Raw genomic sequence first — 14,109 nt, 5'->3', positions numbered from 1 at the left:
CTCGCAAAAAACGAGACGCTCGCTGTGCAAAATTGCATTTCCGCGATGGCAGAGGCGACGCCACGGAAGCGTCAACTAGGTACAAAGTATTGTTTTGTCGTGGGCTGCCACAATAATGCAGACAACACCAAGGGATGCTTTCCACGTGTAAAGCTGTATCGGTTTGCCCCAACTCTGGGCTGACTGGAGCATTAACTGACTTCATTTTTTTATGTGGATGCACACTGCGACTGCATGCTTGCACTGTGCTTTAATGCTGGCTTTGCAGCTGCATATGCCTCCTTAAATACCAAGATCCTGCTTCTCCTAGCATGACCATGCCAAATATTGGAAAAAAAAAACTGGATGGCCAGTTGCCACTGTTTTTCACTTGCAGATGCCTTTTCAAGCTTGCCTTTGTATATTCAGCAGCGTGCTACATGATGGCGCTCGTTTCAAAGCTAACCCCAGGTTTGCACCTCTGCTAAAATGTTTCAGGAGCGTGTACAAAGTGAAAATTAAGGTGACAGAACATGCCTGAAAGATAATTACAATCCGCACAGTGCCTCGAGATCACGTTAACGTGCTCGCCGATTGGGTGTCGCATGACCGATACCACACCTTGCCTGTCATTCGGCGCCACCCATATTGAGCCGCATTCGCGAAAAATAGAGCAAGCATGACACAAGAGCCGGGAAAAAAAGGAGCCGAGCACTTCAACTTGGCTCTAAAACTTCTCGGACATTTCAATGCCATAACCGCATAAGTTTTGTTTTTATTTATTTTTTCAGCACGCCATAAACATTTGTGCATGAAAGTACAGGCTGCTACCGTTAGATACCAAATCAAAACAATCATTATATGATTTTTGTAAACGTCAACGCAGCACGTTGATAAAATATGCGGCTTCATGTCGACCGAGTGATATTAACTTCAAGGCATACGTCGAACACGGTATGGTCCCGTACCTGAGAAATACATTTCGCTCTGACTCGGCTCTCCTCCTCTTCTATCGCCTGCTCCACATTATAAGTGTGACTAATGACCTTTTCTCCTTTTGTTAAATTCACTTTTCGGAAGTGCTTGTCTAGCTCAGAGGTCTTTTTAAAGCCGCACTGCAGGCATTGTGAGGCGACTCAAACGCACCACGCGGGCTCTGCACAAGCAGGTAAGCGAGCGACAAAACATGGCCGGAAGGGAAAACGCACGATAGACATCCCCGGTTTCTACTTTTCTACCAAAGATGGCGCTGTCTGTCCAAAGTCGCAGCGCCATCATGCGCTTCTTTGGCTTCCTATTTGCGTTATTTTTGGATTCAGAACGAGAATTGGAACGTCTGCTTTGAAAGGCAAGGCACAATCAGGCGTTTTTCGAAGATTATTTATTTATTTATTTATTTATTTATTTATTTATTTATTGTACCCTCAGGGCATACAGCATTATAGAGGGGAGTGGGTTTAGAAGACAAAAAATACAAGTGAAACGTGAAAAACAAATCACATTCAGTACATGCGTACAACACTCGAGAACAATGTGTAAATGGCAACGCTTACACAATATCTAACAAGGAATCAAACAAGGAATCAAACAAGGAATCAAAAAATCAAACAAGGAAGCACCGCGACAAAAAAAAGACAAAAAAATACCATAATGACGATGTAACACACAAAGAAAGTACAAAAATATATTACAACATGGCACAACGAATCTGCGATACACAAATGAACGGTAACCGAACATCAGCAAACAAAACCAGGGAAAAAAATGCGTTGAGCACATCAATGCATAAAATTTTCGAGTGCTGCCCGAAAGCGTTCGTGATTAGTAATCGTGACTAGTGACGCAGGCAGGTTGTTCTAATCATGGCATGTTTTTGGTAAAAAAGAATGGGAGTATGTTACGGTGTTTTGGCGCGGAATATGAACCTTGTAATGATGGTCGAGGCGTTCAGATAGGAAAAAAGGAGGGTTTAGCCAACGTGATTTAAGTATGGGGTTATGGTGATACGCTTTATGCAGCACACAAAGGCGAGCAAGTTTCCGGCGAGTAGCAAGAGTAGCAAGGTCAAGGCTGGATTTCATGTTTAGTAACACTGGAAGTGCGGTGATAGTTGGAAAGTATGAACCTCACGGAGCGGTTTCGCACAGCCTCAATTTTATTAGATAGTGTTACATAGCCAGGGTCCCAAACTGAGGAAGCATATTCAAGCCTAGGGCGCACGTAGGTTATATATAGCTGCTTTTTTAAGGAAGACGGGGACAGCGAGAAATTTCTTTTCAAGTAGCCTAGCATGCGGTTTGCATTAGATGTTACATATTCAATTTGGCGCGACCAGGATAGGTTATTGGTTATGTGCACACCGAGATATTTGTAAGATTCAACTGACTCTAGTAAGGTATCTTTAAGAAAGTAATCAGGGCTAGGTAGTTTGTTACGCGAAATTCTCATTGATTTACATTTAGAAACGTTAAGATCCATGTGTCAGAGGTTACACCAGGAAATAATGTTGTTAAGGTCGGATTGTAGACAGGCAATATCAGTATCATTAGTAATTTTACGGTAAAGCACACAGTCATCAGCAAAAAGGCAAACTGGAGAACAAATGTTAGAAGGCAGGTCGTTAATGTATATTAGAAACAGTAAAGGCCCCAGCACAGAACCCTGAGGTACTCCTGAATGTACCGCCACCTCGGGAGAGTCAGTTTCGTTAATGGATACAAACTGCGTGCGGTTAGCAAGAAAGATTCGGATAAACTGTAGTACTTGTGGATCAATTTTCAAATGGCTGAGTTTATGTAATAGTAGCTGGTGATTTACTTTATCGAATGCTTTTGCGAAATCTAAAAATATGCAGTCAGTCACAAAACCTGAATCAAGATATACATGCAGATCGTTAGTAAACGTGACTAGTTGTGTTTCACACGAAAATAATTTCCGGAAACTGTGATTAAGCCGTACCAACAATCTCGAACCCATACACTTTTAAAGTTGAAATATTTAGCTTGCCCTCAATTATAATCAATCATTACGCACGAACAAGGACGTCAGGAAAGTGTCATAGCTCTTGACTGGTGCACATTAAAGGAACGCATTCGTGTTTGTAGTCGTCACTTCATCACAGGTAAAGGTATTTTTGAGATGTGACCAGGTAACACATTTAATTACTGACATGATTATGTCGCTTCCCCTGAATTCTCCCCAGATATTTACAGCGCCTTACAGCCAAGCATTTATTCTTGAATAAATGTGTCTCAAGTTGGTCAGTTTGGCGTAACGGTGCAACTTATGTGAAGGTGCTCTCTCTTTAAAGAAAACCTGTGAATTTAATGAACAACACGAACCCAGACTGGGCATCGAGCCTACTGCTGGGCCACGGTTGTTATGACTGAACTACTGCCACTGTATCTGCACGTTTTCACCGCTGTAAAAAAGCGATGAAAAAATGAACTGGATGCCATTGTGGCCGGCACACCGTCCACTGAGCCTGAAAAAGGGTGCAAAAGGAGCATTTGCTCCTCCCCAACAACACCCTCCCCCTCCCCCCAATTGCACTGCAACGCTGGTTTGCACCCATCAAGACGAAATCTTTGCGGCACCAATGCATGTAAACAAAGACGAACTAACAAGCTTCTGCTGTAATCTGAAACAGCATCACTAACTTCGCTTGCCACGATGACGCTCCGCAATAGAACCTGCTTTCCTGCTACGCTCTTCTTCCAACCGCTGCTGAAGTAGTGGTGGTCGTCCAGTGACTAGTAACTCACATTTGTTGCAGCGTGACGTGACTTGTTGAAAGTGCCAAATAATTGTGGGTCACGGCGGCTAGCAGATCAACGTTCGGTTGTTGCAGCGTGACGTGACTTGTTGAAAGTGCCGAATAATTGTAGGTCACGGCGGCTAGCAGATCAACGTTCGGGGCAACGTATTGGCCGATGCACAGAATGTCAGGGCCGATGCGAGTGTCATACCTTAGTCGGCCCCACAAGCTCTTAAAAGTACAGCCGTCAAAGCACGTGTACGTTTTCTTTCACTTTGTTGCATAAAATAAACCGATCGACGCCGACAAGCTCCGATGCGGCGGCAAGTGGCATTCACAGCCCAACTTAATGTTCTTAAATATGGCAGTTGCTCTGTCAAGTTTGGCTAAAAACAAGTCACTTGACATTGGAGCAATACATGCCCCGATACATGACCTGAGCTAGCAGCTCTTTAGAATTTTTATCCTTTTATTTGAGAGCCACTTTTATCCGATGGCACGAGAAGCCCTATCTTCTAAAGGAGGGCATATGTATCAGTTCATGTATTGCTCCAATTTTAAGGGACTTGTTTTTAGCCAAACTTGACAAAATCGTTTCAGGTGATCTTTGTGACAACCGAATCTTGCGCATTTTTAGATTTGTTGACGACTTACTCATTCTTCTTGACTGTGGCCCTAGATATCCTCAACTTCATCAAGGAGCGGTTGAAACCCTTTGTCTAAACTCGTGAGTTGCCAGTAAATAGCACTCTCAGGTTTTTAGATAAGATGTAGCTCTCATTTTTTATGAAGACCACGCCTGTTGGATGTACAAGCCAAGGAGCAATAAGCCCCTACTTTCGTACCACTCTGCCTACACAAAACTCATAAAAAGAGGCATTGTAGACTTGTGCTTTAGCAATGCTTTACAGACGTCTTGTCCACATCTAATGGCTGCTAGTTTTAAAGAGAAAACAGTGTGACTTTCGAATGCTGGCTACCCCTTCCACATATGAGTTTCTATCGCGGAAAAATTAATCAAGAAACTGCAGCCCTCGGAACAAGCTCTCCCCCAAGTTGACCCGTTAAGACCTCAGAAGGTTGCTGTAGTTCCTTATCTACATGGAATCTCCCACAACTTAAGGTTGGGGAGCGGGCCAATGTAAAGGTGGCTTTCTCTGCCCCTAAATAGTTGTCTTACCTGTGTGTGAAGGTTGTTCTAAAGGACACGAAATCCTGTTTGTCACGTGTACTGAAAATCTAATTTATCAGATACCTCTTTCATGCAGCAAGCACTATATAAAACAAACTGCCCGCTGTATTAGTAACCGGCTCCGTGAACATGCGTGCAACGTCAGGAATAGTCGCGATGGTTTTTTGGCGCAGCACTGCAGCATGTGTGGTTGCAAGCCACTTTTTTATGATACTGTCATTGTTGGTAGAAACAGAAATAAAATGATAAGGCAGATTATCGAGGCAGAGAAGATTAGTAGATTTGGGCTGAACTGTGTCAGCACTCCCTCTCTTGGGCTTTGTCAAGAAGAATTGTCCTTCCTAAGATTGTAAATTCTTGCGCATGGCATTTATGGGTTTTGAAAACTGTCTTTTCTGTTTTTTTGTATTTAGTGAGTATATATATGTACGCTCATTGAAATAAAATTTTGTTGAAAGTTAGCACTCCTTTTTGTCTCTTCCCTTGTCTTGTGTCTTAGTTTTTACGTGCTACATTTTTATTAACTATTAGTTTTAAATGAAGCACTCGCACGGTGAACTGTGATGCTTCTCAACTGGTATAGAGAGGTCTGTGCTAAAGGCACATATAGCAAAAAAGCAGTTGACATTTTACAATTTCTTTAAAAGATATAACCAGCAGTAAATGGCCAATAAACTTGAGGACCCAACACCTCCGCCTTTTTATTCATTGTGTGCAGTTAAGGTTTAAAGATGGTCAAGAAAATTTTAAATGGGACAAAATCAATGCTTAATCATAATGCGTAGTGTCACCTAGCCCAGATTAATATATCTGAGTACTTCTAATAATTCAAACTTCTTGATAATTCAAACGAAATTTTGAGGCCCCCTCGAGTTTGAATTAACGAGAGTTGACTGTATTTTGAAAATGATTTTCGTTAGAAGAATATTTTTTTTTGGAAGTAGTTAGATGTTGCTGTTTCCCACAGAAGGTAGCAGCAGTGGTTTCTGTTATTTGGAGCTGTATGCTGCAAACTGCTACATATTCTTCTTTAGTGGGGAGAACTGGGCTATTTGGTTATTACTTTGTTAGTTTCGCTTTTTTACTAGTTCTTCATTGTGTACATAAAAGCATTTAAGCATTTTTTTTGCATAAAAGTAAGAAATTTATCAGTGGTGCATTTCTCAGCTGTTCATTTAGTATTTTTCTGCCCATGTCGCAGAGGCCGTCTACTTTCCTGACCCAGACAACCTTTTTCAAGAGGGTGCAAGGAACTTGTCTCAACCAGGCAAGCCGTCTGTCCCAGCCTCCAACACAGCTTCTGTGACGATGCCGCTTGTGGATCGTAGCAAAAAACCCAGCCTCTTGAACGGGCCTGTGCCAAACAGCACAGGCCTAAATAAGGTTAATGGTGGCAGTTTCAATGTACCAGACCCCAAAGGAATTGAAGATGGTGTGTTCCACCAGGTAAGAAGCATATTTGTCCTAGGTAATGCTCAGCACTTGCAGAGTTGCCAGGCCTCAAGCTTAATAAGCAGTTTGAAGTGTAGAAAAAAAGAAAAGTGACCTCGTTCAAGCTCAGTTGACATTAGGTGCCGCCTTCATTACTGTAGCTTCCAGACGGGTTCCAGGATAGTAGTGCTGCAGTTTTGTGTAGCAGAGCATGTAGCATGCATGATATCATTTATTCTTGCAAGAGTCTTTGTAGACCCTCTAATGGCCTACTGTAGCAAGAGTTCCTGCTGTTTGAAAAAGGTTAGTTTCGAACATATATGGTAGCCTATTTGTGGACACTGCTGTGTGTGCTACAGTGCGAGCTGTTCGTTCACTTGGTCAACAAATTTTAAGATGCGGCGATCGTGTGATATAAAGAGCAAAAGTATGATGATAATGTACAAAAATAGGTTTTGAGATACATAATTGCATGTAAAGTGGAAAATATGCTTTATTTCAAAAAAGTACCACAAGGTAACCGCCAATTGAAGGACATTATTAATAGGCACCAGCCATATACTCATCACCAATATCACTTTTTATTTTTTAGTTGAGCGTCTGGCCCTGTCAGTTGAGCTCTGTCAGCAAAGTGCTGTTGACGCAGGTAAAGTGTGCATAGGCACTGCACTGTGTAGCGACCTGTTCAAATTCCAAACGAGTTCAGCACATTCACCTGAGCAATATGCCCCGCCGTGGTGGTCTAGTGGCTAAGGTACTCGGTTGCTGACCCGCATGTCGCGAGATCGAATCCCGGCTGCGGCGGCTGCATTTCCGATGGAGGCGGAAATGTTGTAGGCCCGTGCGCTCAGATTTGGGTGCACGCTAAAGAACCCCAGGTGGTCGAAATTTCCGGAGCCCTCCACTATGGCATCTCTCATAATCATATGGTGGTTTTGGGACGTTAAACCCCACAAATCAATCAATCAATCACCCGAGCAATATTGCCATTATTAAAGGTGATTACAGCGTCAAGACTGCATATTTTCAGTAGTAGGTGTCGGAGAAACACGTTTTTTTCGGAGTGCTCCAGCACACACTTGTTGAATGACTCGTTGTTGTTTTGAGTTTTCCCATGGAGGCATCTCGCAAGTAATTCGGGATCAGCAAGTTGCTCACAAATTGGGGTAACAGCCAAAGAACAGAGGCCGAAAAGTGTTCTTTGTGAAAATATGATTCACCACAGAACTGGGCTTTGTTGAATTTGCACCAGGTGTCAGCGTCCTTTGGGCAAAGGCTGTGGGATGGATTGAGATTCGTCAATGCCATGTAAAAATATGGTGCCCAGACAGCCTTTCCCATGTCCTCTAAGCTGCTTATATTTCTTATAATTGCTAAACCATAATACTTTTAGAACACTGCGAAAACATACAAAAAAACTCCCACAAGATGCATTTACCTGCAGCTAAACAATTACTCGGCAGATGAACCACTTGTTGCCAGTCCAAATATCATTCCCACTAAACTTGTAAAAAAATTAGTGCCCTTTATTTCGGCACGTTTTTAACCAGTGATGTTTTGTACTACGACGAAGAATTCTCATTCAGAGACATGAAAATTCTCTATTTTGGGGATTGTTCCTTGCAAGCATGGACGAAATTCCCAGCATATTTCCATGCACAACAGTACTGATTTCCATCCCCATCCACGCACACACATGTTATAATTAACGCGTTTCTGACATACTGGCGACCTTTGAAATTATGACTAGCCCCTCCTCTGCCACACAACAAAAACATGGCTTTATCAATTCATATACTATCAGTACACTGCACATTGTGGGCTTCAACTCTCAGACTAATCGTGAACTAAAAATCACATTGTGTAAATATCAGAAACAAATCTCAAACTCTATATGCTTGCGTGGTGCATGCGCCAGAATTGGTTACAGCCGATGAAGGCGCACTTGGACTGCTAATTATCGGTCGCCATAAGAGAGTTTAACCATTCTGGAAATTCCTTGCACTATCTCTAAGATTCTTTTTTTCCCTGTGGCTCAAAATGACTGGCGAAAATTCCCCGAAAAGGGAAAATTCTCTGCACGAAACATCACTCTATTCAGCTGCCCACGTGTGCACTCAGGTAAAGTGTACCTAAGGGGACTGAAGCAGGCGGCTGCATAGGTTTTGAAATATGTGGTTTTGAGACCGAAAAAAGTCGCGCTAGAGCAAACAAGAGACTGATTCTGGTTCAGAAAAAGCTGCAGATCTCAAATTTTGCAAAAAAAAGGAAACAATTTTTTTTCAATATTTTTGCTTACCCTGTCCACTTAATTAATGGTAAAATGTGCATTTGGTAATTTTGTCTGCCATGTTGAGAATGGGACTTGTTTGTTTGTCATAATGAAGGCATTTTGATGTAGCATAGATATAGTTTGGTGCCACTTTACTTTACAAGCTTTTCGTCTTGAAAGGCTCACGTCCTTAAAAGTAATGTCGTAAGCTGGGTGGCTGTCGATCAGAGGTACCACGTTTTGGAGAACGTTGCCTTTTCCCGCTCTCAGAGAACAATATGGAGGGAAATAAAATAAATATGCCAATCATCGGAAAAGCCGAAATGTCTTAAAAATTTTTGTGACTTTTACTTTGCTCGGATTTTTTTTTTATTCTACTATGTTTGTCCCCATCCAAACGAGATTCTGTTGAACTCTTCACAACAGCTGGAGGCATGAGTGACACCATTTCTCTAGCAGAGGCTGCCACTCTTTTGGTACAGGCTTTTTAAGATGAGTCCGACTACACTACATAAAGGAAGTTGAAAAACAGGGCTCTTGTACACATCATTAATAGTGGCTTTGTGTGCATGTCTCTGTAATTTTCTTGCTTGTCAAAATGTTGTTGAATCTTACAAGTGGTTGATGAGGATGGTGTGTGTTCAGTGAATGTAGTGAGTTTAAATATGATTAAATATTGCTTACAGTAAAATAAATGTTTTTTGTCAATTCGAACGAATCTTGGGAGACCATATCAGCATGTCTGTATGTTTGTCATACAACACGGGAACTTTTCACATGATTCAAGTGTGTTTATTTGGCTTGTGCTAGAATAAGCATTAACTCAGTCTTGAACAGTAAAACAAGCGTGACCAACAGAATAGCTAGCAAGTGTATGGTTTTATCTGTTAAATGCTGTACACTCCATGTTCTTGACTTGTAGGTTGATTCTGCATCAAAGCCCGTGCCCGGCGGCCCATTTGGTGGTCTCAGCCAGGATTCCAATTCCGGGGAGTCTGAGGCCAGGTCTCTCGATAGAATCCGTCAAACAGAGAACCTGAAGCAGAAGATTCTTGACCTCACAAAGGTATCATCGTAGTACTGAAGTCCCACCAGTGCCCTTGGTTTCACCTTGTAAAACTGCGTGTTGAGCATTCATTCGACTATGATGGCGTATGTGAGAGGCCACAATTTAAAAGGCTTTCTACTTTTCAAAACTCCTATTTTTATATTTTAACAGCAAAGCTGCTCTAGGTCAACAAAATACCATGACCTAAAGTTATTGTCGTCATGTCGCAGAAATTGAGCAACAGAAGGGTAGCATATAGCAAGAGGGTGAGAGAAAAAAAAAGAAAAATCTTGGCTGAAAAGTTTCTCATGAGGCGGTGGGAATGAACTTGCGTATCCATGATTTGAAGGCGAACGTCTCAATCTCTCGGCTATCCAGGCATGCTGATAGATTATGGCATAGCCTCGTATATTATCGTATTGCTAGGAAAGGGGAGCGAGTGTGAGGAGGAGAGAAAAAAACGGGAGAGTAGAGCATAGCGTATCAAAAATGAGGGGGTCAAAGAAAAAGAAGCGAGACAAAATGAAAGCAAAAGAAGGGTAGCAAGAGAAGAAAACTATAAAGAAAGAAAGAGTGAAAAAAAAGAAATATAAGTAAATAAAATTCAGGAAGCTAGCACTAAGTCACACTAAGCTTGACTCAGAGAATATCGTCCATCTCCAGCCTACTTACAACATGACAAAACTCAGCAAGAACAAGTCCCCACATAATAGCAGCCGGCGTTATTCTAAAGACTGGTGGATCGACGAGCTTGGCTGTGACAAGCCTTGTGCAACTTAGCCCAAACTTCCCACATTGTTTTTTTTTTCTCTCTCTCTTATGCAGTAGCAAACGCGGTCTCTGCATTCTCTGTCTGACAGAGTACCGTAATTACTCGAATCTAACGCGCATTTTTTTTTTTTCGATTAATCGAGTTCATAAATCGCATGCGCGTTAAAATCGAGTGCGAAAAAAAAAAATGAATACGGTCATTATATTGCCATCGGCATTTCCAAAACAGCCGCCCCCTACGTGCTTCGGCATGGCGCGTCGGCCATTTCTGCCTATGTGTTTCCCATGTGCGGCACTTCGTACGTGTGCTGAGGAGTTCGTCATCTTGTTGTTCATTAGCATCGACGGCATGGAAGGGCCGACTCCAGAAACTCGACGAGTGCACCACGTTGCCGCTTTTAAAAGAAAAGTCATCGCATGTGCTGAAACAGACGGAAATCGGGCCGTATCGCGGTCGTTCGGAGTTCCCGAAACGTGCGTGTAGGACTGGCGAAACAAAAGCAGAATATTGTCGACAGCAAACATTCACGCAAAGGCTTCAGTGGACCACAGCAGGGTCGGTTTTCACAAATTGAAGAGCTGCTCGCCGAGTATGTGCTTGAGCAGCGAGCGGCACAGCGGCCCGTGACGACAGAACTGCTCTAAGTGCGGGCTATGCAGTTAGCTTTAAAGAAAGGGCTAACGCGAAGCCAGTTCAAAGCGAGCAGGTGCTGGCTAACTAACTTTATGAAAAGGAAAGGCCTTTCCCTCCGAAAGCGAACGGGAATGCGCCAAAACTTGCCGGAGGAGTACGAAGAAAAGCTTCACAGTTTTCAGAGGTTCGTCCTAAACTTGCGGCACAACAACGGCTACCTGCTTCGGCAAATCGGGAATGCCGATCAGACGCCTCTTTACTTCGATATGCCTGGCACCACAACCGTCGAGAAGAAGAGGTCGAAGCAAGTTCGCATGCTGACATCGGGCCACGGTAAAACAAGAGTGACGGCAATGTTCCGTTGCACGTCAGATAGGCACAAGCTTCCCCCGTACCTCATATTTAAACGGAAGACGCTCCCGAAAGGAGTCGTTTTCTCAAGTAGTGTGATTGTGCGGGCCAACGAGAAAAATGGGTGCGAGCTGCAATCGATGTCTTACTTTTTTTTTTCGTTGTGAAAACCGAGTGCGCGTTACAATCTGGGGCGCGGTAGAATCGAGTAAATACGGTAATGCCTCCAGCATTTGTGTAAGTGGAGTAGTCGCACCAGTCATATTCCACCCGGTGCTGAGGCGGATACAGGATTCTTTTGAAGGCTTAGTATATGGAAGATGTGATACCTAAAGCTTAACGTTCCCATTAATGCCCGTGTTCCACATATACATTAGAAAATAAAAGAGGTGTGAGGGTCAGTTCATCTGGATCTACCCATTACCTGGTGTTGGAGAATTACACATGCATAATATTGTGCGGGTGCATAGCTTACTGCATAAATTGTGCCATAGAATCTGGAGCTTATGCCAACCCAAGTGTAATTGGCATTATTGCTTGCAAACCAAAGTGAGGTAAGAACCGTAAAAAAGAAGGAAAGGTAATCAGCATCCTGACAAGGCGAGAGCCTTTAGTTTGAAGCTGAGCTAGCTCCATCGCAGGAGTGCATAAATGCTTTTAACCTGCACAATAAGGGCTTTGAATGTGTTGCACTTTAGGAACTTGGCTTGTCGTCCTTCCATACATCTCATGCGGCATGATCACGCTCAAAGTCAACTGGTCAATACCATAGAATTTCCTGAAATTAACTAGGGGGGATTCTGGGAGTGCGATTGTTCAGTGACCACAGTAATGATGTATAGCACATGGATTTGGCAAGTCTTCATTCTTATGGGCTTCAAACACACTTGGCGGGGCCCAAGGCTGAGCCCAAGGTTGTAAAAACAGCACAAAAATATAGACAAAAATTGAAGAAGAGACAACAAGACGCTGAACTTGCAGTTAAAATTTATTGGAAGGAACACACGTATATATCAAGCTAAGAACTTGGTGACATGGCACATCCAAGCACGACCACCAGCCAGCCCAACTTTCAGTTCCACAGTTAAACCTGCTTATAACGAACCTCCATATAACGAATTTCTTGATATAACAAAGTTTTTCTATTCCCCACCGTTGCTCTATAGAAGCGCATGTATTTGCGACCTCTATGTAACAAAGTAACAGTGGGAGACAACCTTGATATTATGAATTTTCCCCATGGACAATCTAAAAATTTTGCTTCACATTTTGTTATGAGCATGCATCTTCCGCGGCCGCCCCGCCGTCAACGAAGCATGAAGGGGCGCACACAGCGCACCAGGCGAAAGGAAGCGCTCGTTATTGCGCGAGGTGGGCAAGCGGGCGGGCGGGCGAGTTTGCATTTTACGAACTAGCGTTGCTGCCGTTCTCGCTGCCGCCGGCGCATGCGCAAGTGTGCCCCCCCCCCCCCCCCCACTCCTAACAAAAAAGAAAAGAAAGAAAACTACTTTAGCGTGTTGGCAGTGCCACGCTTTAGTCAACGCCACATATGTGAGGCCGCGCAGCATATGGAGGGTGCTTTACCGAATAGTTTTACGCAGTATGTGTGTATGTGTCCGTGTCGTTCACTCTTCGTTATCGACGCCGTGCGTGCGTGTATAGTTTCACTGCCCGTGCATGGTGTGGCCCCTGACGATGTTCAGCTTTGCTTTTTTTTTATTGCCATAGCATTTGTGCGGAGAGTCCCGGCTGGTTTATGGTCGTCGTGGCCGCAGCCGTCATTCACCGTATACACACGTATCCAATATGAAAACTCAAGAAAAAAAAAAAAGCCTCCCGCGCGGCACTTAGCTCGTCACAATGCGACGCACCCTTATCTTCCACGCGTACTGTGCCCCCCGAATAGAGGGGAGAGGGGGAGGTTAGATGCGTGCGCGGGCGTTTATCCTTCGGTGGGAAAAATGATGCCTTCGACTTTGCCCAGAACGATTGCGTTTAGTTGCCGGGCGCACAAAGATTACTTCGCTCGCTGGACAGGCGCCGTCTGCCAAAAGAGTGCGCTTTTCAAAAACAGTGAAGCAACAACTGGGGCACTTGTTAGTTAGCACTCATATTTGTACCTGTGATTACGTTGTCGTGCCTCGTTTTTGTTTAAACAGCACGGTATGTGTCGAGCGGTTAACGTTGTAAGTTTGCTCTCGTCCTGTAAATTGTTCTTGTGCGTCATTTGTGCATGAGCAACATGTTGCACGTTTTGATCTACTTGCCGTTCTTAACGTTACATTCAAAGTTGTTGCTATTGCAGTAATTAATTGCTTCGCCCTTGCGGCAAAACTGTGACTTTTCTTAGTTTCGGACGTCTGTGTCGTCGTCACCGAGGGGATGTCAGATGAAGCGTTGATGGAAACTCTCCGAGACCACGGATGGTGACGATGGCTCTTTGGAGGTCGATTCATCACACGCTTCTGTGTTGCGCTGCGCCCCAAGTTGGCTGGCTGGTAGCTTTCGCGATTAGCTGATTAGTTCTGGCAACAACAGGGCGTCGAGTTCAATGCAATGCAATGAACGTGATAGCAAAAAATTGTAATGGTATATGAAGTAAGGCTGCAGTCAACTCTTTTGGATCGGATATCGCGGAACTTTTACAAAATGCTGGTGTAAGCAAATACGAACT

The 14,109-nt window shown here is 43.5% G+C and overlaps 1 protein-coding gene across 1 annotated transcript in view; it reads left to right on the top strand.

Annotated features, from left to right (window-relative positions):
- Positions 1–14,109, top strand: part of LOC119172991 (ubiquitin carboxyl-terminal hydrolase 8) — a 246,966-nt gene that overhangs the window by 76,278 nt on the left and 156,579 nt on the right. Inside the window, exons 9-10 of the mRNA XM_075893916.1 lie at positions 6,130–6,374; positions 9,554–9,697. Coding sequence (XP_075750031.1) covers positions 6,130–6,374; positions 9,554–9,697 — 389 coding nt within the window. The remainder of the gene's footprint in view (positions 1–6,129; positions 6,375–9,553; positions 9,698–14,109) is intronic.

This window comes from Rhipicephalus microplus, chromosome 4 (assembly GCF_043290135.1).
Source record: "Rhipicephalus microplus isolate Deutch F79 chromosome 4, USDA_Rmic, whole genome shotgun sequence".
Lineage (NCBI taxonomy): Eukaryota > Metazoa > Arthropoda > Arachnida > Ixodida > Ixodidae > Rhipicephalus > Rhipicephalus microplus.
Note: the sequence above shows the minus strand (reverse complement) of the source record. Positions and strands in the feature narration are given on the sequence as shown.